General features: G+C 49.0%; 2 protein-coding genes across 4 annotated transcripts; both read left to right on the plus strand.

Annotated features, from left to right (window-relative positions):
- Window positions 1-814: 814 nt before the first annotated feature.
- On the plus strand, window positions 815-8,869 carry Zscan22 (zinc finger and SCAN domain containing 22). 3 transcript variants are annotated; one of them, XM_036167143.1, is made up of 4 exons: window positions 816-879; window positions 980-1,081; window positions 3,052-3,532; window positions 6,432-8,869. In XM_036167143.1, the coding sequence occupies exons 3-4, from the start codon at window positions 3,130-3,132 to the stop codon at window positions 7,493-7,495; spliced, it is 1,467 nt and encodes a 488-aa protein (XP_036023036.1). In that variant the 5' UTR covers window positions 816-879; window positions 980-1,081; window positions 3,052-3,129; the 3' UTR covers window positions 7,496-8,869. The 3 variants fall into 3 exon arrangements, with proteins under 3 accessions (XP_036023083.1, XP_036023036.1, XP_036022959.1); XM_036167066.1 differs by having other exon boundaries at window positions 980-1,060; XM_036167190.1 differs by lacking the exon at window positions 980-1,081 and having other exon boundaries at window positions 815-879.
- An 8,479-nt stretch (window positions 8,870-17,348) lies between these two features.
- Rps5 (ribosomal protein S5) lies at window positions 17,349-21,651 on the plus strand. Its single transcript, XM_036168283.1, has 6 exons — window positions 17,349-17,431; window positions 18,207-18,315; window positions 20,315-20,524; window positions 20,653-20,781; window positions 21,360-21,458; window positions 21,535-21,651. The coding sequence occupies exons 2-6, from the start codon at window positions 18,208-18,210 to the stop codon at window positions 21,601-21,603; spliced, it is 615 nt and encodes a 204-aa protein (XP_036024176.1). The 5' UTR covers window positions 17,349-17,431; window position 18,207; the 3' UTR covers window positions 21,604-21,651.
- The last annotated feature ends 42 nt before the right edge of the window (window positions 21,652-21,693 follow it).

The raw sequence follows: 21,693 nt of genomic DNA on the forward strand, positions 1-21,693 counted from the left end.
GGGATCTGTCCGTGGTTCTGAAATGTCATAGCCCTGAGCTGTCTGTCTCACATGGTTAGTATTGGTTGTTTAAGATTGGTTAAATTCAAATAAAATTACAAAGGCTGAGAAGAGTTATAGATCGGGGCTTAGAGTTGTGCTTAATGTGAGTAAATCTCTGAATTCCCCAGCACCAAAAAATAAGCCAACTACGGCTGACAAGACGGCTAAGTAGGTAAAAGTAGTTGCTGCCAAAACTGAGTTTGATTCCCAGAACTCAGGTGGTCAAAGGAGAGAACTGACTTCCACAAGCTCTCTTCACTCGCATCATAGCACATACACCACCACCACCACCACCCACCCACGCACGCACTCACGCACTAAATAAATGTAATTTTCTTTTAAATTATGCATATGGATGTTTTGCTTGTTTATCTGTGCAGCACTTGTGTGCCTGGCGCCTGCGAAAGCCAAAAGAGGGCACCAAAACTCTTGGAACTGCAGTTAGGTGGTGGTGAGCCATCAGAGATGGCCCTCATTCGCCTGCACCGCGCATGCTCCAACTTCCCGAGCATCCCACTCATAGCCACCTCTGCCCCAACCAACACCAGCCTGGATTCGGTACACCCGATCCCGCATCGGGCACGCAGGCCTACAACTCCCAGTGGGGCTAGGCACTTGGCGCTGTGCTTTCTGGGACTTGTAGTCCCCGTGACGCACCCTGCGGCCATGTGCCTGCGCTAGGCATGTCGGGAGTTGTGGTCTTTGGGCACGAAGGCGCCTGTGTGTTCGTCATCAGGGCGCCTCCGGAATTGTCTGCTGGGAGTTCTGGAGACCCGGTGAGATTCCCTGGCTCCAAGGGCTGAGAGCTGCGACCGCCCACGCCGAAGCTGACAGCCTGTGAGTAAGGACAGACTGAGTGTGGGACGGACTGACTAAAGTGTTGGACGGCTGACAAACAAAAAGTGGGACTGACCGACCGGTTGTATGTGCCCGACAGGTTGTGCCGTGTCTAATGAATGCACCTTGGCCGTGTATATCACGTCGACTGAAAGAAATGGTTCTTTGATGGACTTTGTAGGTGGGTTCTGAGACAGAGCCGGTGAGTTTGTGACTGCGTTCGGGTGTGAGTAAAATCCTCTATGTCTGTATGAGGTGCTGACTAAAACGTTCCTCCTGCCTCCCATGCACCGGGTGTACACCACCGACACCAAATACTTGAGCTGCTTTTATTCCATCATAAAATATGTAGTATTAATTGAGCTGGCCAGGGAGCCCCGAGGATCCGCCTGTGTCTGCTTGCCTCTGTGCTGAGGTTATGGACCTGCACGGCCATGCTGGGCTTAGGAGCACCGGGGATCCAAACTCAGGTCGTGCTTGCTATGCAAGCACTTTACCCGACTGAACCATCTCCTTAGCCCTGTTGAAGTTACTTTATTCTTTCGTTTTATAATTATGTTTTCATGTATATGAGTGTTTGGCCTACATGTATGTCTCTGTACCACATGCATACCTGGTGGAAACCTGAGACTGGAATTACAGATAGTTGTGAGCCACTATGTGGGTGCTAGGAATTGAACCCAACTCCTCTGGAAGAGCATCCAATGCTCTTTACTGCTGAGCCATCGCTCCAGCCCCTAAGATTTTTTTTTTTTAACATGTGGCACCCAAGTGGAGAGCAAATGACAATGTACAAGTCAGTTCTCTCCTTCCATTGATGTGGTTCCTGCACCTTTACCATCCCATTGCCTGCCCCACTCCTTTTTTAACTTTATTGAATTTGTTATTTGATAATTTTAACATGCATTATCATTACTATAGCCCCCCATCTTACTCCTCTGCCTGTTAGCCTCCTCCTCCTTACAGATCTTCCCACATCATGACTGTTTTGTTTTTGAGACCTACTGAATTTAACCAGGATCATCTGTGACCATAGGTTTGAAACTGTCTGCTGGCGCTTAGTGAGTTCCTCCCTGTGTGTGTGTGTGTGTGTGTGTGTGTGTGTAATAGATTTATTTGTTTGTTTGTTTGTTTATTTACTTAGTGTACAATGTTCTGCCTGCATGCGTCCCTGCAGGCCAGAAGTGGGCACCAGATCTCATTACAGATGATTGTGAGCCACCATGTGGTTGCTGGGAATTGAACTCAGGACCTCTGGAAGAACAGCCAGTGCTCTTAACCGCGGAGCCATCTCTCCAGCCTGTATATTTTGTTTTGATATTTTGGGTTGGGTGGGTGGGTGGGTGGGTGGTTTGATTTGGTTTTTGGTATGAATGCTCTATCTGCATGTGTGCCTGAATACCAGAAGAGGGCGCCAGATCTCATTACAGATGGTTTGTGAGCCACCATGCGGTTGCTGGAAGTTGAACTCAGGACCTCTGGAAGAGCAGTCAGTGCTCTTAACCTCTCTGGCATCTCTCCCGCCCCCGTTGTATATTTTGAATGCATGGAACCACTGAACATCATCCTGCTCTTGAGTGGGCGCTGCTATAGTCGTTACACTCACCTTTCTGTGTGAGAATGAGCGGCTTGGCGGCAAGCACCTTTACCTGGGAATCCATTTCACTGGCCCAAATAAATACATTTAAAAAGAAGCAAGGTAGGGGGCTGGAGAGACGGCTCAGTAATTAAAAGTCCTGGCTGCTCTTCAGAGGACCTGGGTTCAATTCCCAGCACCCACATGGTGTATAGCTCACTACTGTCTGTAATTGCAACTCCAGGAGTTTGACACCTTCACACAGACACACATGCAGGAAAAAAAAAAAACAAAAAACCGCCATTGCACATAAAATTTAAAAAAAAAAAAAAAAAAGCAGCCGTGTGGTGGTGGCGCACACCTGTAATCCCAGCACTCGGGAGGCAGAGCCAGGCAGATCTCTGTGAGTTCGAGGCCTGCCTGGGCTACCAAGTGAGTTCCAGGAAAGGCGCAAAGCTACACAGGGAAACCATGTCTTAAACAAACAAAAAAAAAACAAAGCATGGTAGTGCATGCACTGAGGAGGATGAAGCAGGAGGATGGTGAACGGAGGCCAGTCTGGCTACCTCAAACCTGCACCTCCCCCCTCTTTTCAGATGGTGAAGCTCTAACGTTTCTGCAGACCCAGTTCTGAGGCTCCAGCCATCCCGTGTCTCACTGAGTTCATCTGCCCAATGGCCATCCCCAAGTGCCCTCTGAGCCCAGTACCCTGGGAACAGGACAGCTTCCTTCAGGTGAAGGTGAAAGAGGAGGAAGAAGCCAGCCTCTCCCAGAGCCAGGGATCCAGCCCTAGCTCTACTGCCCATCCTGAGGCTGCACGCCTCCGCTTCCGGCACTTCCGCTATGAGGAGGCATCCAGCCCCCATCAGGCGCTGGCACAACTTCGAGAGTTATGTTGCCAGTGGCTGAGGCCAGAGTCGTCCTCCAAAGAACAGATGCTGGAGTTGCTGGTGCTGGAGCAGTTCCTGGGTGCGCTGCCCCCTGAGATCCGGGCCTGGGTGGGGGCTCAGTGCCCAAGGAGTGGAAAGGAGGCTGCTGTTCTGGTGGAGGGTCTGACTCAACTGCTGGGCAAGAGAGGTAAGGAGGAGCGGCAGGCAGGCAGTCGGTCACAGAGAGCTCTGGCACAGCCTGCCTAGAATATAGGGGGTCAAGCTCGAGTTAGGGATTACTCACTCAGGAGCTCATTCTCACATTTGTACCTTAGCCGTGGTTACAAGTGACCAAATCCCAAGCAATTAGGGGTAAAGGGCTTAGATAAGCGGTATCCAGAAGATGCTCTCAGGGAGCACTTGACACTCAGGCTCCTTGCTCTCACCCTCTCTCACATTCTATATCTCCATTCGGTCTGGGTTTTTCTACATTAGTTTTCTTTTCTTTTCTTTTTCTTTTTTTTTTTTTTTTTTTTTTTTTAAGATTTATTTATTCATCATGTATACAGTGTTCTGCGTACATGTCAGAAGAGGGCGCCAGATCTCATTTTAGATCGCTGTGAGCCACCATGTGGTCGCTGGGAGTTGAACTCAGGAGGTCTGGAAGAGCAGTCAGTGCTCTTAACCTCTGAGCCATCTCTCCTGCCCCCTTATTTTATTTTTCTAAAGACAAGGTCTCTTGTACCAAAGCTAACTTCAAATTTGCTACATAGAAGAGCATGACCTTGAACTCCTGATCCTCCTGTCTCCACCTCCCAGATGCCGGGATTACAGGCATGTGCCACCACACCCAGCTTTAGATGGTACTAGTGATCAAACCCAGGACTTACATGCATGTAGGTAAGCACTCTGCCAGCTGAGCCACATCCCTGGCTTATTAGCATCTCCCCAAGGAGAACAAAGGTAGCTCACTGGCCCCTGACTTGTTTATTACCCAAGTGGGCAGGGAAAAAACAGCAAGCAGTGTCCAATGTGAGCTTCACTGAATCATTTGACTGCCTTTGGACAGTCAGATCCCAGGAACTAATAGTGAGCCTGGGGCACTTCCCCAAAGCAAGTGTAGGCTACTGGCGCAGATGAAATGACTGAGTGAGAGGGAGGGGGAAAGAAATAAGTACCCCTGTGTATCCTCTTGTGGCCTTCTCTGTGCTAGCCTGCAGGATCTGGGGGTGGTTAGATGGCTCTGAACTGGAGTGGGTGCTTGCCATTCAAAGGAGACCCACACCTATATGCCCTGCCCAGAGAAACCTGGTTGGATGCAGGGACCCAAGCACTGTACATTCTAGTCCAGGAGCTTCCAGAGCACGTCCCAGTCTGGCTGCAAGCTGAATGATCAAGTACAAGTCCCTCCAAATCTCTACTAATCCTATGATTTTATCCACTTATTCATTTATTGAGACCGGGTCTTACTATATAGCTCTTGGCTTGGAACTACTATATAGTACTATGGCTTGGAACAAGCTGTATAGACCAGCTGGCCTTGAACTCATCAGAGATCCTCCTGGCTCTGTCTCCCAAGTGCTGGGACTAAAGGCATAATCCTGTGATCCTGTACCTGGAACTCAGCACCTCTGCTGGGCCTCAGTCTCCTCATCTACAGTGGAACCTCTAAGTACCTCTTTCTGGAAAGGAAATGAAGCACTGGAAGTTACACAGTGCACTTGGAGTCTAGCACGTAACAAAACCTTTATAAGCCAGCAGCCCTGGCAAAGCAGCGGTATCACAAACTAAGGTCCAGGTGATGGCAGTGGTAAAGCTTAAGGTTTGACACCTTGGCAGCTCAAAGTCTGGGGGTAGAGCCCTGTTCCTGAGTCTGCTCAGCCCAAGTGTAGACTAGAGCAACAGCTACTGCATCCTTCTGTGACTCCTCCCTGGGATTCATCTGTAAATGTTGCCAGGTGACGTATCCTTTGCACCCATTAAGGGTGGGGCAGTGCAGGTGTACCTCTACCTCCTACTTACTCAGATCTGGGAGTTTCAGAAGCAAATCACCCACTAACCATGGCAGCAGATGTCTGCCTAGAGTTCTGTCTGCTGTGAGAAATGACATCACGGGCATCTGGATTGATTCTCATTTAGCCACTATTCCCAAAGACAGCTCTTGACTTTAAGGAACAGAGCCTGGACTCACATAACTTGGCACTGGCCAAGATTGCCAGGAGATACACAGCAAGACCTAGCTCCCTCCACTCTTGTTTCTTTCGGATCTTGTCCACATGGAAGTTTTCCTTTTGGCATTTTAGCCAGATCAGGAGCCTTGACCAGATGGATGGCTTGATTGGGTGAGGAAAAATCAGAACCATGATGCAGTTTAGGGTAGTGTAAGAGTACAGCCCTGAATCCTTTTTCTTACCCAAGACACTGAAGGGGAAACTTCCCTGTAACATAGAATCTAATAGGTCTTTTCATAAAATAAAAATAAAAAATAAAAACTGGTACCAGATTATTGAGGTAAATGCTGAAAGATCAGAGAGACAAAGGAACAAGACACAGCCACCACCTTTTACATCACCAACTCCTCAGCCTGAAAAAACTTCTAGTTCCTGTCTCCTCTTGCCTTGTATACCTTCTCTGCCCAGCCATCATTTCCTGGGATTAAAGGCGTGTGTGTGCTTCCCAAGCAAAGGCATGTGATCTCAAGTGCTGGGATTAAAGGTGTGTGATTCCCAAGTATTGGGATTAAAAGTGTGTGCCACCACTGCCTGGTTTCTTTCCTAGACTGAGTCAGTCTCGTGTAGTCCAGTATGGCTTTGAACTCACAGAGATCCAGACAGATCTCTGCCTCCCGAGTGCTAGGATTAAAAGTGTGTGCCACCACTGCCTGACATCCATGTTTAATCTAGTGGCTTGTTCCATTCTCTGATCTTCAGGCAAATTTTATTAGGGTACACAATATATCACCACACTTCTCTTTGGAAATGAAGCCATATGACAAGAGTGATCCACATCTCCCCTTTCAGAATAAGTGCACAGGGCCTCAAACAGATGGAGAGGCTTGTGTGATGATCTGAGGTGGGGAAGTAACAGTGTGATTTGGATGATTCCAGGATGGGAGCCAGGAGTGGAACATGAAGAGGCAAGTTGCAAACAGAGCAGTGCAGATGAGTTGCAACCACCAGACATGGCCACTGAAACCCTAGTAAGAGGTGTTTCCCCAAAACCCCTCTTTGCCCACACTTGTAAGCCTGAGAGCCAGTCAGAGCTAGGAGCACTCTGGATGAAGTCTGCTGCCCAAGAGGTGGATTTCAGAAAAGACCTGGAGCCTCACATGGATGCCCCCCAAGACCAGCCTGGCCATGAGTCTGATGCCTCAGGAAACAGTTCCAACATGTGGCCCAACTTCCCTTCCGAAGACAAGTCTCCTTCAGAGGAGAAATCCGGCCCATTGTATGGTTATGGGACAGTACCTCCAGATACATACTTAGGAAAGAAGCCCTCCAAGTACGGAGAATGTGTGAGGACATTCCAGAGTACTTCCGCCCTGGAGGCCCACCAGAAGAGCCACTCTCAGAAGATGCCCTATGCCTGTATTGAGTGTGGGAAGGCCTTCAGCCGGAGCACCCACCTTGCCCAACACCAGGTTGTCCACACAGGAGCAAAGCCTCATGTATGTAAAGAGTGTGGGAAAGCCTTCAGGCGAGTCACCCACCTGACACAGCACCAGAGGATTCATACTGGGGAGAAGCCCTATAAGTGTGAGGAGTGTGGCAAAACCTTCAGCCGCAGCACCCACCTCACCCAACATCAGCGGGTACACACGGGGGAGCGGCCCTATGAGTGTGATGTGTGCGGCAAGGCCTTCAGCCAGAGCACCCACCTGACGCAGCACCAGCGCATCCACACTGGGGAGAAGCCCTACAGGTGTGATGTGTGTGGGAGAGCCTTCAGTGACTGTTCAGCTCTGGTCCGGCACCTCAGAATCCACTCTGGAGAGAAGCCCTATCAGTGTAAGGATTGCCCAAAGGCCTTCGCACAAAGCTCATCCCTCATTGAGCACCAGCGTACTCACACGGGAGAGAAGCCTTATAAATGCAGTGACTGTGGGAAAGCTTTCAGCCGCAGCTCAGCTCTCATGGTACACCTCAAGATCCATATCACTGTGCTTCAGTGACTGGAAGCACCATAGCATAGCCTCCCTCAGAGGCTTGACATCTAAGAAACCCTGAATTCCACAGGAGCCAGGATCCCCACTGGTTGATAACTGTGTCACCCAGTGTCTGAGGACAGACTGGGGCCATCTGGGAGCACCTCTACATTTGAGAGCCCAGGTGAAGTCCCCTAATGAACACAGAGATTCAGACCAATTGAGGAAGCTTCTAGAAGCTTCCTATTGCCCTTTCTATCCCACTCAGGCTGGTCCCAGAGAAAAGACACCTGAGCTACATGGGTTCTTGGAACCAGAGCAAGTAAAGCTCGTGTCTGTCTGGGCTCAGGTGACCCAAGATCCTCTGGGTAGGAAGACTCAAGCTTCATGTTCTTACATGGCTACTGTTCTTGCCAGTTCCTGTACTGTTCAGCTTGGAAAGGACATCTTCCAGGCCCACTCTGTGCCTTCCTGCCTGCTTCCCCACCACATTAATGTATGCCTAACTCCAAGACAGACACAAGAGGCTGCCTGTCCCGTGAAGCCCTCTCCATGCCATCCTGATTGTGTTTTCCCTGTTTTCATCCACAGCAGTACTTGACACTTGCCCAATGTCTGTCTTTTCCTCCCACATCTTCCTTTCGCATCTCCTAGACTCCAGCCCTGTGGATTCACCTCAGGTTCATCTCTCATCCAGCCCCTCCTCCAGCATCACTGTCTGTGAGCTCTGATTGCCTCCCACTGGATTTTTATCAGGGTCCTTTCTCAGCCCTTCGTGCCTTCATTCCATCCCCACCCACTTTCTTCCTGCTGCAAGCTGCTACCCAAATCATGTTGTGTCATTCCATGGCAGGAAGTTGTCCAGTGAGTCACCTTTTCAGCAAGCCTTGTTGAGTGAGGTACAAATATGCCAGGATATGTGTCACTTTGGCCCAAGGAATTGCTCTGATTATCCTCACATGCGTATATGAATGTTTGTCTTTGTCACACAGTGATGTAAAAATGGTTTCAAAGTGCTCGGCTGCCTGTTGGGCAAACTGCACTCCTTGCCCTTTGTCTGTGTTTGCTCCGAACCTGGCCTCCTCTTGCCTCTTCCATTCCTGTAGCCTCACCTCCCACATGCCAGCCATACTTTCTCCCACCTGTGTGCCTCTCTACCTGTCCCCGGAGCCCTCATGCCCTCTGTCCTCTGTGATAATCTCAGATGTCCTTGAGAAGCTTCCCAGCCATTCTGAACTGACTTCGTCTTGCGTGACACTCTCTTGCTGCTGTGTGCCCCATTCATAACTGTCTCAAGCCTCTGACCACGCCATTGTACTTGCACTTCTTACAGAATGCACAGGCCAGCACTCCCAAGGACACAGAACAGCTCATGCTGTGGACACAGTGCACAAGATGCTCCAACCCTTTCCAGTGTCTCCAGGATGAGTGTGACCAGCACCTCCCTTGGGTAGTTACTGTCCTCCACCCATGTTTTCTTCATAAAGACATTTATGGAGAAGCCTCTGTTCCCACATAAGCCCAGTTGCAGTAGTCAAAACAACATGAGTCTTCTTTGTCTTGGGTGCCATAGACTTAGGGATGCCAGCACTCTGCTAGTCCTGAAAGCATAACCTGTTTACTTGCCTGCCTTCGTTTCCCTCAGAAAGATGATTCCCCTGGCTCTTGTGCCTCCTGACTAACATGGGTGACTTCAGAAGATCCTCGGTCTTGGATCTACATGAGCTACTGGATCTAGACCGTTAGCACAATTCATTTTGTTTTCCGGAGCCTCCCATGTCTCCTCTTATGGCCTCATCTGATGGACTATCACATACAAGAACAGAGACACCAGGAGAGCTGCAAGCTGGAGAATTTCAATAAAATTACTGAAATTCCTACCACATGGGTGGAGATTGCATACAAGTTGGGCTGCTCCAATGTCTGCATTTGCTTCTGTGTGGCCAGTGGAAGGAGTCCTCCACGCAAAGGTCACCCTGCAGGCCCATACACAGGGCTACTCCACAGAGGGGTTAGATGCAGGGTATTTAGGTAGGACTGAGAACCCACCCCCAGTGTGCAGGATTACAGGTCCCTGTGTACGTGGTATAGCTGTGTCCTGGGGTGGAAACGGTGCATGAATACAAAGTTCACACACACAGGCCTTCTCTTCACAAGGTACTCTGTGAAACAAAGAGACAGCTCAGGCCAGACAGGTTGGCACCCACTGGGCTCTGATCTCTAGAACACAGAGCTTTCAGGTCTTTAGACCCAGGACTCTCAGACCCAGGGCCAAGAGCTGTAACGCAAGCTGCTGTGGAGGGTTAAGAAATCCCCATACCAACTGCCACCGAGATCGGAGGAATACAGACATCTAGGCCCACACAAGAACTCTAACACTAATAAGGCCAAGGCTGGAGATACTCAAGGTCTTCGCAAGGATTGTAACACTAGGGGGCGCCCTCTGCTGCTGTTCTCACAGGGCTTAAGCGGGCTGCAGACAATTTACAAGGGAAACGCTACCAAGACCAGCACATGAACAGTTAGTTGTCTGTTATCCTACCCACGGTTCTATCTGGGTAAAGCAGGAGCATCACAGATGGCTGATGTTTAACACAGAAGTGCCTAGTCCAAGGCAGCCCCATCTCTCTGGGTTACAGGTCAACCTTACCCCAACTGACAGTCCCAAGCTCAAACATAGGTTGTCTGTCCTATAGTATACACGCAGTGAGAAGGACGATGTAGGAGACCACAGGACATAAGTGTCCTCTGTGTGCCGGTGGGAGTGCCTTCTGCACCTGAGTGTGTCTCTCCGTGGGCACTTGGAGCTACAGTGTCAGACTGCCCTACAGGGAAGTGCAGGCAAGAAACAACATTTAGGAGAGAAATTTGAAGGACATCTGAGAGCAACACCAGAGCTTACAGGAAGGGCAATAATGGGTTCTTCCAGCTTCTTTGAGATGAGGACATTGCAGTTGAGTCTGGAGCAGACAGAAAATGTCTTAAGGCAACTGGAAAGGGAAACAGCAAATGCAAAGGCGGGATGTGACGATGGCGGGCGGGGGTGTTCTCAGGCTCTCAAGGGCCCTAGACGGCCACGTCGGTAATAGGCTTGGCACCTCCCTTCATTGAGTTTCCATCTCCCAGTTACTGTAGGGTCCAGGAAGCCAGCGGATCTGTACAGAAATTGAATGTCCAGAGTGCAAACGCGAGACAAGACCTGGAGCAAAAGGTTCGGGCTGCAAGTGTGCTGTTTCGCGATGGCGGCCCCATTAAGGGCCTGAAGGTTTCCGTTTTGAAGACCAGAGCATCAGGACTGAACAGAACACCACATACTCATTAGCAGCTGCTAGCATCAGATCGCACAGGGCCTCAGGGCTTGGGACCTGAGCAAGGGGCGGGAGCCCGCCGGACATCGAAATGCCTGGTGGGAAATGTAGTCCGGTGGAATCCCTTCTGTATGCTAATTGAGGGAGGAGGGGCTGTATGTCATGGCAACAGAGTCAGGCAATCCCCTACCAACCCATAAATGGATCATTAACCTGCGTTATCAAGGAGATGGTGACTGCAGAAACGGCCTACCAGGCCCCTGTTAGGCTCAGGTAAAAATTAGAAGACTCCTGGAAAGTACTAAGATATCCCAGGGAGCAGGCCCTCCAGGCTGGTGATCTGGTCTCTAGAAGTGGAACCGACCACTGAGTATCAAAGTTGCCTTGATAACTGTAAGTGCAGGCAGTGTGAAAAAGAACAAAAGCCCTCTAGGTTGCATGAACCCTATTTATTCTCCTGGACTTGGATAGAATGACCTGGCCCGGCCAACTGCTTTTGTCAATTCTCATAATGCTCCCATCCTGTGATTTCTGCCTTCATCAGATTTGTTGTTTTGAGAAAAGATCTCATATAGTTCAGGCTGACCTGGAACTCACTGTGTAACCAAGGATAACTGAATTTCTGATTCTCCTGCCTCCACTTCCCAGGTGCTGGAATTACAGGCAAGAACTACCACACCTGCCTGAATGGTGAATGCTGGTCCTAAAGAGATGGCTCAGTGGTTAAAATCACTAGCTGCTCTTCCAGAGGACATGGTGGCTCAAGGCCTTTAATCCCAGAACTCCAGAGGCAGAGGCCAGAAGATCTCTGTTGAGTTTGAGGCTAGCCTGGTCTACATAGTGAGTTTCAGGCCAGGCAGGGCTACATAGTGAGACCCTGTCTCAGAAACCAAAACAAACAAAACAACAAAGGAAAGAAATGAAAAAGATAGAAGGTAAAATATTTCCAGTCTATATTATTATTCCTATGTTCAGGATACTGCCCAGTGAGTCAGTCGACTTCCTGTTGCTGGCAAGATGTAGGACTCTCAGCTCCAGCACCACATCTGCCTGCATGCCACCATGCTCCCCATCGTGATGATAATGGACTGAACCTCTGAAAGTGCAAGTGAGACACCCCAATTAAATGTTTTCTTTGTAAGAGTTGACAAGGTCATGGTGTCTCTCCACAGCAATGAAAACCCTAACTAAGAGGTTGTGGGGAGAGATTCATATTCAACAGCATGCATGTGGAGAGCAGAGGACAATTTGGGGCGAGTTGTCTATTTCCACCTTTGTATTTCTTTTTTTCTTTAATTTTTCAAGACAGGATTTCTCTGTGTAACAGCCCTGGCTGTCCTGGAACTCACTCTGTAGACCAGGCTAGCCTCGAACTCACAGAGATCCGCCTGCCTCTGCCTCCCGAGTGCTTGGGATTATAGTTGTGTGCCACCATCGCCCAGCTCTTTCCAGCTTCTTTTGAGGTAGGTTTTCTTGTGCCTGACACTGCATGGCCAATGCTCCTGTTTCCTCATCCCATCTTATTACAAGTAATAACATGATTGTGCAATGTGCAGAATATCCTTGAAAGAGGCTGAAGAGCAGAGTAAATTCTTCCCTAGGTCATGCCAGGTCCATAAGAAAGGACCAACGTTAGGCACCTGCAGAGCTGTGGGAGACACAGTGCAGGGAGGACGGGTCAGGTGAGATGGGAGACTTCATGTTCCACTCTCCTCCTCGCCTTCTCTTGCTGAGAAAACATCACTTCATCTCTCTAGCCTGTCATGGCTATGTAAAATGGGGTGTCTGTGTCGTAGGTTGTTCTGAAGAATAATTGATCTGTATTGTCTATCTAGAGTTTGCAAGGGGTTTACCACAGCATGAGTCCAACTAGGAAGGGACCAATGAATGAGGAGGGTGAGCAATCCACATTGGCACCACAGAGCTGTCGGGAGTCTCTCCAAAGTGAGATGGCAGCAAAGGCCAATCAGGGCTGAGGTGGGTTTCTAAGGCATTTTAGTTTCCTGTGAATGGTGCCTTAGAACAGCAGCAATGTCTTCATAACTCTGAAAGCCAGAAGTTCAAAAATCAAGGTATTGTAGGATCCTGTGCCCCGTGGAGGCTGGAGGAAAGGATGGTTTCATACCAATTCCAATTTCTAAGGATTGGTGGCACAGCCCTTTAATCCCAGCACTCAGGAGGCAGAGGCAGGAGGATCTCTGTGATTTGGAGGCTAGCCTGGTCTTTATAGTGAGCTCCGGGACAGCCAAGGCTACATAGAGAGACCCTGTCAAAAAAAAGAAAGAAAGAAAGAAAAGAAAAGAAAAGAAAAGAAAAAGGAAAAAAAAACTAAACCAATTTCTGGTGGCTCCAGGTATTTCTTGGCTTGTGGCTGCATCACTCCAATCTCTGCTTCTGTGGTCACATGGCCGTTCCCCTATCCACTTTTTCCTTCTCCTCTCTTTCCCTCTTACTACTAAAATTCTTCCCAAGGGGAAGATGTAAGTAGTGTCTACTCCATCTCCTAAGGTTCCAATGGCAAACCAAGGCACATTTCACCGAACTTCCCTCTGGGGAACCAGTGTGAGTTTATCAGGTTTCCTCACAAGGCACAAGTGAAGGGTTACTTACAGGCCCGTAGGTACTCCTCCCCAACAGGCCCCACCTGAAAAGCCTTTATCCAGTAGAGAGGATGGTTTCCCCGTAGCCATAGCTGCATAGATGGTGCCTCCCTCCCCTGGTCTTCCTGGCCTATATATTTGGCCCCTCCAAGACAACATGCAATTAAGGCAGGTTGCATATAACTACATACTTAGGTGAGATCTTATGACCCTTCCCAACCTTCCATGATAGAATGTAAACAGTCAAGTCTAGACTGTCTAATATTTCTGCAAGGGCCTCAGCTGAACTCCCCCACATGGTGGTTTCTTGGCTCTGAGGATAGCCAAGCACAAAACCTCCTCCCTGACATCCCCCCCTTTTTTTTTTGTAGGATGGTGGTGCTGGTGATCTAACAGTTTCTTACACATAGGCAACGGTTCTGTCTTTTACAAAGGCCTGTCCCAGTAATCCAGAATGATTTCACCATTAGATCCTTACATACATCCTAGTTCAAAAAGGTCACACCCACAGTCTGAATATTAGAATAGGAACAGACCTTTCTGGGGGAAGGGAAGCACTATCCCACCCACCCAGACAGCAGATGAGAGCCAGGCCAGAGTGGATGGTGATGATGGATCTATCTGTCATGGATATGAGGCCAAGTTTGGGAATCAGTAGGTCTGGACTGGTTTCTACCAGGTAGATGGACTTATCCAATACCCACACATTCCAAAGCAGGTAAAAATCAGGTGAATGATTTAAACAGATATCTACAGTATCATCAGCAAGAGCCATGAGGAACCATCATGAGATGGAAAATTGCAGGAAGGCAGAATTGTAGCCCTGTCCACAGATAGAGTAACTACCCAAGTGCCCTGATGCCTTCCATGAGGTGGGTGTAACAGACCCTGAGACCTTAGCACAACTGACTCCATGATGGAAGGACCATTCAGGCCATAAAACTCAGCACATGGACAGCACCACCTACCAAAACAAAAACAAAGACCTATCCATTCAAAGCCAATAGTTCCTAGAAAGCCTCTAAATGTACTAACCTTGCTTTTTGGCTTCTGTAGTTCTGCTTCTGCCTAAAAATGTTCTTGTTAACTGAAATGTGTCAACCCAGGATATGGCTTTTGTGCTTAAAAGCTCACCCTGATTAAGGCTTGGTGCTATACTGGGATCCCACCCAGGATCGTCATCAGCCGGCTAATGAAGACTTTCTATTGGCTTAAATCTGTGTCCAAGTATTTTTCTTTGATGGATACCCCACAACAGTTAGTTCCAGTACTCGGGAGGCAGAGAACATGGATCTCTGAGTTCGAGGCCAGCCTGGTCTACAGAGCAAGTTCCAGGACAGAACTAAAGCTACACAGAGAAACCCTGTCTTGAAAAAAAATGAAATAAAAAGAATTTTAGGGGTGCTCTAATCCCAGCTTTTCTTTTTGTTGTATTTTGAGACAGGGCTTCTCTGTGTAGCTTTGGAGCCTTTCCTGGAACTCACTCTGTAGCCCAGGCTGGCCTCTAACTCACAGAGATCTGCTGCCTCTGCTTCCTGAGTGCCCCATCCTCCACCCCCTCCATCCCCTCACCCCCCCAACCCCAGCTTCTAATCCCAACTTTTGAGAGGCGGAGACAGGCAGATCTGAGTTCAAGGCTAGTTTGGTCTACACAGCAATTTGCAAGCTAGCCACAGCTACATGAGACTTTGTCTCAAAATATTAATAATAATTCTAACAGCTTTGGTTGTTGTTTTGAAGTAGAATCTCATGTAGCCCAAACTGGTCTTGAACTCACTGTGTAGAAGGTGGCCCTGAACTCTCAGTTCTCCTGCTTCTACTTCCCACATGCTGGGGTGTCAGGTGTGTACCACCACCCCTGGCATGAACTGAATTTTACCTTGGCAAGTCAGTTTTTCTTAACCTATGGGCCATATTCTAGAGCTCCTCACCTACACTGTATCACCTAGTAGGTAATTCTCATGAGGTCTATAAAAATGCCCATTATCGGGGTTGGGGATTTAGCTCAGTGATAGAGCACTTGCCTAGCAAGCACAAGGCCCTGGATTCGGTCCTCAGCTCCAGAAAATAAAATAATTTTTTAAAAAATGCCCATTATCAACCATTATAGTGAAGCCACAGCTTTCAAGGTAGGGTAACACTCCACTCCTCCCTATCCCCACTCCCAAAACAACTACAAGCTAGGCACAGCCTTAAAATTTTGGCGCATGCCTTTAATCCCAGCACTGGGGAGGCAGAGGCAGGTGGATCTTTGTGAGTTTGAGGCCAGCCTGATCTACAGAGCGAGATCCAGAAAAGGCGCAAAGCTACACAGAGAAACCCTGTCTGGAAAAACCAAAAAAAAAAAAAAAAAAAATTGCAGCTCAGAGACTGGCTCATTAGGTAGGATTCCTGACGATCCCCTTTTCCCTCCGACCCCACACATAAGGGGTGAACTGAGATCAGAAGGATTTTTTTTTTTTTTTTTTGGTGGAGCTGAGGATCAAACCCAGAGCCTTGGGCTTGCTAGGCAAGTGCTCTATCACTGAGCTAAATCCCCAACCTGCTTTTTTTTTTTTTTTTTTTTTTTTTTTAAGTTTTTCGAGACAGGGTTTCTCTGTGTAGCTTTGGAGGCTGTCCTGGAACTCACTTTGTAGACCAGGCTGGCCTCGAACTCACAGAGATCCACCTGCCTCTGCTCTCCCGAGTGCTGGGATTACACAGGCGTGCGCCACCACCGCCCGGCTTGGTTTTTTTTTTTTTAAGATTTATTTATTATGTATACAGTGTTCTGCCTGCATGTCTGCCTGCATCCCAGGAAAGGGCACCAGATCTCATTACAGATGGTTGTGAGCCACCATGTAGTTGCTGGGAATTAAACTCAGGACCTCTGAAAGATAAGCCAGTGCTCTTAACCTCTGAGCCATCTCTCCAGCCCCCAGAAGGAACTCTTATCCCAGCAGACTCCCTGAGAAAGTTCGGGAGCTATCCACTCCCAGACCTGACCTGTTCATAAAGACTATTTTAGGAGTAGCCGGGGAAGAGGATAGAGGCCTGTGTAGGTGGTTAACTTATTTCTGTATGGTGACTATTTCCCATTCTGTCCTTAGGCCATAAATGCAGAGGTCAGCCTAGTTAAAAGAACACATCTTTGCCTGGCGGTGGGGGCGCACGCCTTTAATTCCTGCTCCAGCAAGGCAGAGGCAGGCGGATTTCTGTGGAGTTCCAGGACAGCAAGGGGTACACAGAAAAATCCTGTCTGGAAAAAGCGAAACAAAAACACCCCACCCCGGGGGAGGGGGCCGGGGGGCGCGGGGTGACTGTGCAGGCTCCGAGTCTCTGTTGGGATTTCAGATGAAGTTGACACCCGAGAGATCCTCCGTGTCAACAATCCCACCACCCTCAAGAACTCCCCCGGGAGGGTCACACGGCTGCTGATTGGTGGTCAGAGTCTCGTGTCCCGAGGGGAAAAAAAAAAAAAGGCCGGACAAGAGAAGCCAGAGTGCTCAAAATGGAAGGGGTCCCATACCGGAAGCCTGGGACACGCCGAGCACCGCTCGCCCGGAGGGTAGAGGGTGTGGCCGGTGCTTGCGAACCCGGACCAGGGGTGACCACCGGACCCGACCCCACTATTTTGGCGAGAAATACTGAGCCGACCTGGCTGCCTTAGCTAGGAACCCACGTTCCTTGGCGCCTCGGTTTTGCAGCCTGTTTGCCGTGAGCGTGGAGTGGACATCTGCCCTTTTTAGATATGGCGGTGTTCGTTTCGCCGACGTTTCGGCGCATGTGCGTCGACTCACAAGCTTGGCAAGTACTTCAGACATCCGCCAGGAGATGGTTGTGGCGCTGTTTCTAGAAGTGCACATGCTCTGTACGGCTCAAAGGGCGCGTCTCAGCCTAACTCCTGATTAGTCCAGGAGCACATTTGTTCCCCTGCGCATGCGGTTCTGCCTCTGACCCGGAAGTTTTCGCTCCACTTAAAAGCGCCGGCCCGCTGCGCGCGGCCTCTTCCTGTCTGTGCCAGGACGGCGCGTGGTCCACGCCGAGCGACCGAGAAGCCCGGTCTGCGCCCTCAGGTGAGGCTGCGGAGGGGCCCGGAGTTCCAAAGGGGCGGCCCTGTGTGTTCTGAGGGGCATTTGGGGACCCGGAGGCGGGACCCGAGGCCTGGGCCTCGCCGTCTGGACCTCACCTCTTCCCTCCGGAAAAGCGTCCAGGAAACTCGTGCGGGCCGGGTTACTCTTTGCGTCCTGTTTGCACTGTGTTAACTCCATACTTTTTAACACTCGGCGCCCTAGGAAAGTCACTTGGATTCTAGGGTTATATAGCAACCGAACATCTAGTTTCGCTCATTTTTCTAGTGATCCTTTTGCTCAGTACACGTCTTCTTCCATAACAGTCCCTAGCTTCTCCTTAGAGTCAGACAAGGAAGGAAACACTTGCCTTGATTATCCCTCTGGATTCATACGGTGGTCCTTATTCCCATATGGTACTCATAGACTGTTAGCTGCTTTTTGCAGGATGGACGCTTTATAAATGCACAGTGGGAGTTTGACACAGGATATGTGCGGATGGGTATCTGCATGGCTTCATGAGCTGTATCATTCTGGGTTCCGTGTACACGCTCTTTAGCTGGGTGACTGGCGGGACTTAGCCCTCGGGTTCCTGAGTAAAGAGCAGGTTCTTTCTGCAGCTCCGTCGTTTTCCTAGGTTTAGAGAGACGTTCAAAACTTTTGGGTTCTCTTGTACTGCACGGTTTCCCACAAAATGGGGATTAGTCTCAAGAGTTTGGGGGTAGATATGACTGTTCTAGGGTGGCTGAGCAATAACGGGTTCTTGTTATCCTGTCCCCAGAATGACGGAGTGGGAGACAGCCACACCAGCGGTGGCAGAGACCCCAGACATCAAGCTCTTTGGGAAATGGAGCACTGATGATGTGCAGATCAACGATATTTCTCTACAGGTAAAAGGAACTTGGTGCTGGTCTTCTTGGCTTTTGATTGAGAGCAGATGAGGATTCTTCCAGTTCAGCTAAGGACATATGACATCTAGGTTTAAACCAGTTTATGTTTATGACCAGGTAGAAGAGCGATAACTGGACAGCCATATCCTTGCCTTGTTACAACCTATACCAAAGTTGTTACAGTGTGTTGTATTTTTTATTTTTTTAATCCATTGTCTTTTGAGACGGTCTTGGCTATGTATCCCTGGCTGGCTTGGAACTCATAGAGATCCTCCTGCCTCTGTTCCCCAAGTGCTGGAATTAAAGGCATGTGTTACTACATCTGTCTTTGTGTCATTTTGCATTCATATATTCAGTTGGCAGTATCTGTTGAACCGAACTGGGCATGGTGGTGTGTGCCTGAACTGCCGCTTTCAGGCTGCAGCAAGAGTTTTTTGTTTTTTGTTTTAAGATTTATTTATTATGCAAACAGTGTTCTGCCTGCATGTGAGCCACCATGTGGGTGCTGGGAATTGAACTCAGGACCTCTGGAAGAGCAGCTTGTGCTGTGCTCTTAACCTCTGAGCCATCTCTTCAGCCCCAGCAAGAGGATTTTGAGTATGAGGTCAGTTGGAGCTACATAGTGAGATGTCCCTGCTGTCCCCTCCTCCTAAGTGTCAGTTGGCTATGGGTGTGTGGGTGCTATTAAATGGCTATGTTAGTATATGTGCAAATTAAAGTGGTTGTGCTCATATCTCCTTTTGAGATAGTCTCATATAGCTCAGGCTGGCCTGAAACCCACTATATAGTGGAAAGAGCTAATAATCACCTGCATTCTGCACAAATGCTGGGATTGTAGGCATATGTCACCATACCCAGGTTTTTGTACGTGCAAGGCAACTACTCTACTGACTTCAGCTACATCCTTACACTTACTTGTCCCTTTTGTTCAAAGAAATTAAAGTATATCTTGTTACTTCTAAAAAATGCCACAAAATGGGCCTGTGTAGGGCTCTGCTTATAAAGACAGTTGCTACTAAGCCTGACAATGTAAATGTAACCTTTGGAATTCACAGCTAGAAGGAGAAAACTGACAGCTGTAAATTATCCTCTTACTTATATACACACATAACATGCACAAACTAAAGGAGAAAAGTATACACCAGGACCCAGGTATTATATCCAAAGTATATTGATGCTTCTCTGGTGGGTCTTTACTTTGTGAGTTTATTTATGGAGGTCTGCGATCTTATTTTTGCTGTTAGGGATTAAATTCAGAGCTTTTCACATGCTAGGCCAACTACCACCTAACTGCAATGTGTACATACCCAGGAACTTTTTAGGTAAGGGGTAAGATTGTAAATGTTTTCTGTCTCGTGGGTCACGTGGAATCTCAATTATTTCTTTTCCTTTTTTATGTATTTATTTGTACTTTATTTACATTGGTGTTTTGCCTACATATATGTCTGGGTAAGGGTGTTGGATCCCCTGGAACAGGAGTTATAGGCAGTTGTGAACTGCCATATGGGTGCTGGGAATTGAACCTGGGTCCTCTGGAAGAGCAGCCAGGGCTCCTAACCCCTGAGCCATCTCTCCAACCCCCCCCCCCTTTTTTTTCCCCTTTTTTATATGACCTATTGAGAGAGTGCGTGTGTCTTACTATGTAATCATAGCTTGGGATTCGCCATGTAGCCCAGAATAATCTGCCAAGTGTCCTATAGTGTACTGGACAGCCCTCTCCTCCCAGTAAGGTCTCGGTGTGTTGCCCTGACTATGCTGAAAGACACTGTAGACCAGGCTGGTTTTGAACTATTAGTGACTCCCCTGCCTCCCGAGTGTTGGAATATAGAGGTGCAAGGCAGCGCTCTTTGTGTGTGTGTGACTTAACCAGTCACTTGTTCAGTTCTATTTCTCAAGGCTCACATTCACAGACTGCTGGGGCATGCCATGCATCTCCTCCGATGCCCGTCTGAGGCTGGTCCCACCCCTGACTCCTCTTCATCCTCACTTTGCCACCCAGGATTACATTGCTGTGAAGGAGAAATATGCCAAGTACCTGCCCCACAGTGCGGGACGGTATGCCGCCAAACGCTTCCGCAAAGCCCAGTGCCCCATTGTGGAGCGCCTCACTAACTCCATGATGATGCACGGCCGTAACAACGGCAAGAAGCTTATGACTGTCCGAATCGTCAAGCATGCCTTTGAGATCATCCACCTGCTCACTGGTGAGGTAAGACTGTCCTTGATTCATGCCAAAGCTTCACACTACACGTACCGATGCATCACCTGTGACACTGCCACCTTGTTCTGGGGGAAGTTGGGGGTGGGTGTCAGACTCATGGTCCCCCTTTCTGCCAGAATCCTCTGCAGGTCCTGGTGAATGCCATCATCAACAGTGGCCCCCGGGAAGATTCAACCCGAATTGGGCGAGCTGGGACAGTGAGAAGGCAGGCTGTGGATGTGTCCCCACTGCGCCGTGTGAATCAGGTGCGTCAGAGGCTTGTGAAAGGCTGGGACAGGAACACCAGCATGAGTGGGTGGAGTTCTGGCTTGCATGTTTTACCCAGAGCCTCACTTCCTCCAGGAAACCTTCCTGGATTTCCACCCTGTGTGGGGCAAATGGAGCCCCAGCCTTCCTCCTAGGTCTGGTTCATTTAATTCCTAGTGTGTAGTTTTACAGCAGGTTTAGGGTTTTTTGTTTATTTGTTTTAAACTTGATCCAATTGTAGTTGGAGAGCTTCTCTCCGGATTCCACTGAGCCCACAACATCCAATTATGAGCCTGTTGAGTGGTGGCACATATCTGTAGTTTTAACTGTTTGAGAGGGATGCCTGTGCACCATGGTGAAGTCAAGAGCATCTGACACATTGCTGGAAGTTCTTAAGACTTATTAGTAGGGGCCCATGTGTTTTTAGCCCGCTGTCTGATAGGATGTCTGTTCCCTTCCTTGGGTCTCATCTCTGGGTGACAGTGTGTGGTTAAAAGAGGATATCTGTAGAGGTGGGTCCCAGATCCCTGGGGAGACTGGTACCCTTTGTGGCCTGAGCCCTCCCTGTTTTCTCTAGGCCATCTGGCTACTGTGCACAGGAGCTCGTGAGGCTGCTTTCAGGAACATCAAGACGATTGCTGAGTGCCTTGCAGACGAGCTCATCAATGCTGCCAAGGTGGGTTGGGTCCACAGGTTGGGTTGGACATCTGGGGGCTCATCCACCGTTCCGAGCTAACCACCTGTCCTTGCAGGGCTCCTCCAACTCCTACGCCATCAAGAAGAAAGATGAGCTGGAGCGTGTGGCCAAGTCTAACCGCTGATTTCCCAGCTGCTGCCTAATAAACTGTGTGCCCTTTGGGAAAGTTCAACCTGCCTTTGTCTGTCATTGAGGGGGTAGGGGGTATAACCTC

Source organism: Onychomys torridus, chromosome 1, assembly GCF_903995425.1.
Source record: "Onychomys torridus chromosome 1, mOncTor1.1, whole genome shotgun sequence".
NCBI classification, from domain to species: Eukaryota; Metazoa; Chordata; class Mammalia; order Rodentia; family Cricetidae; genus Onychomys; species Onychomys torridus.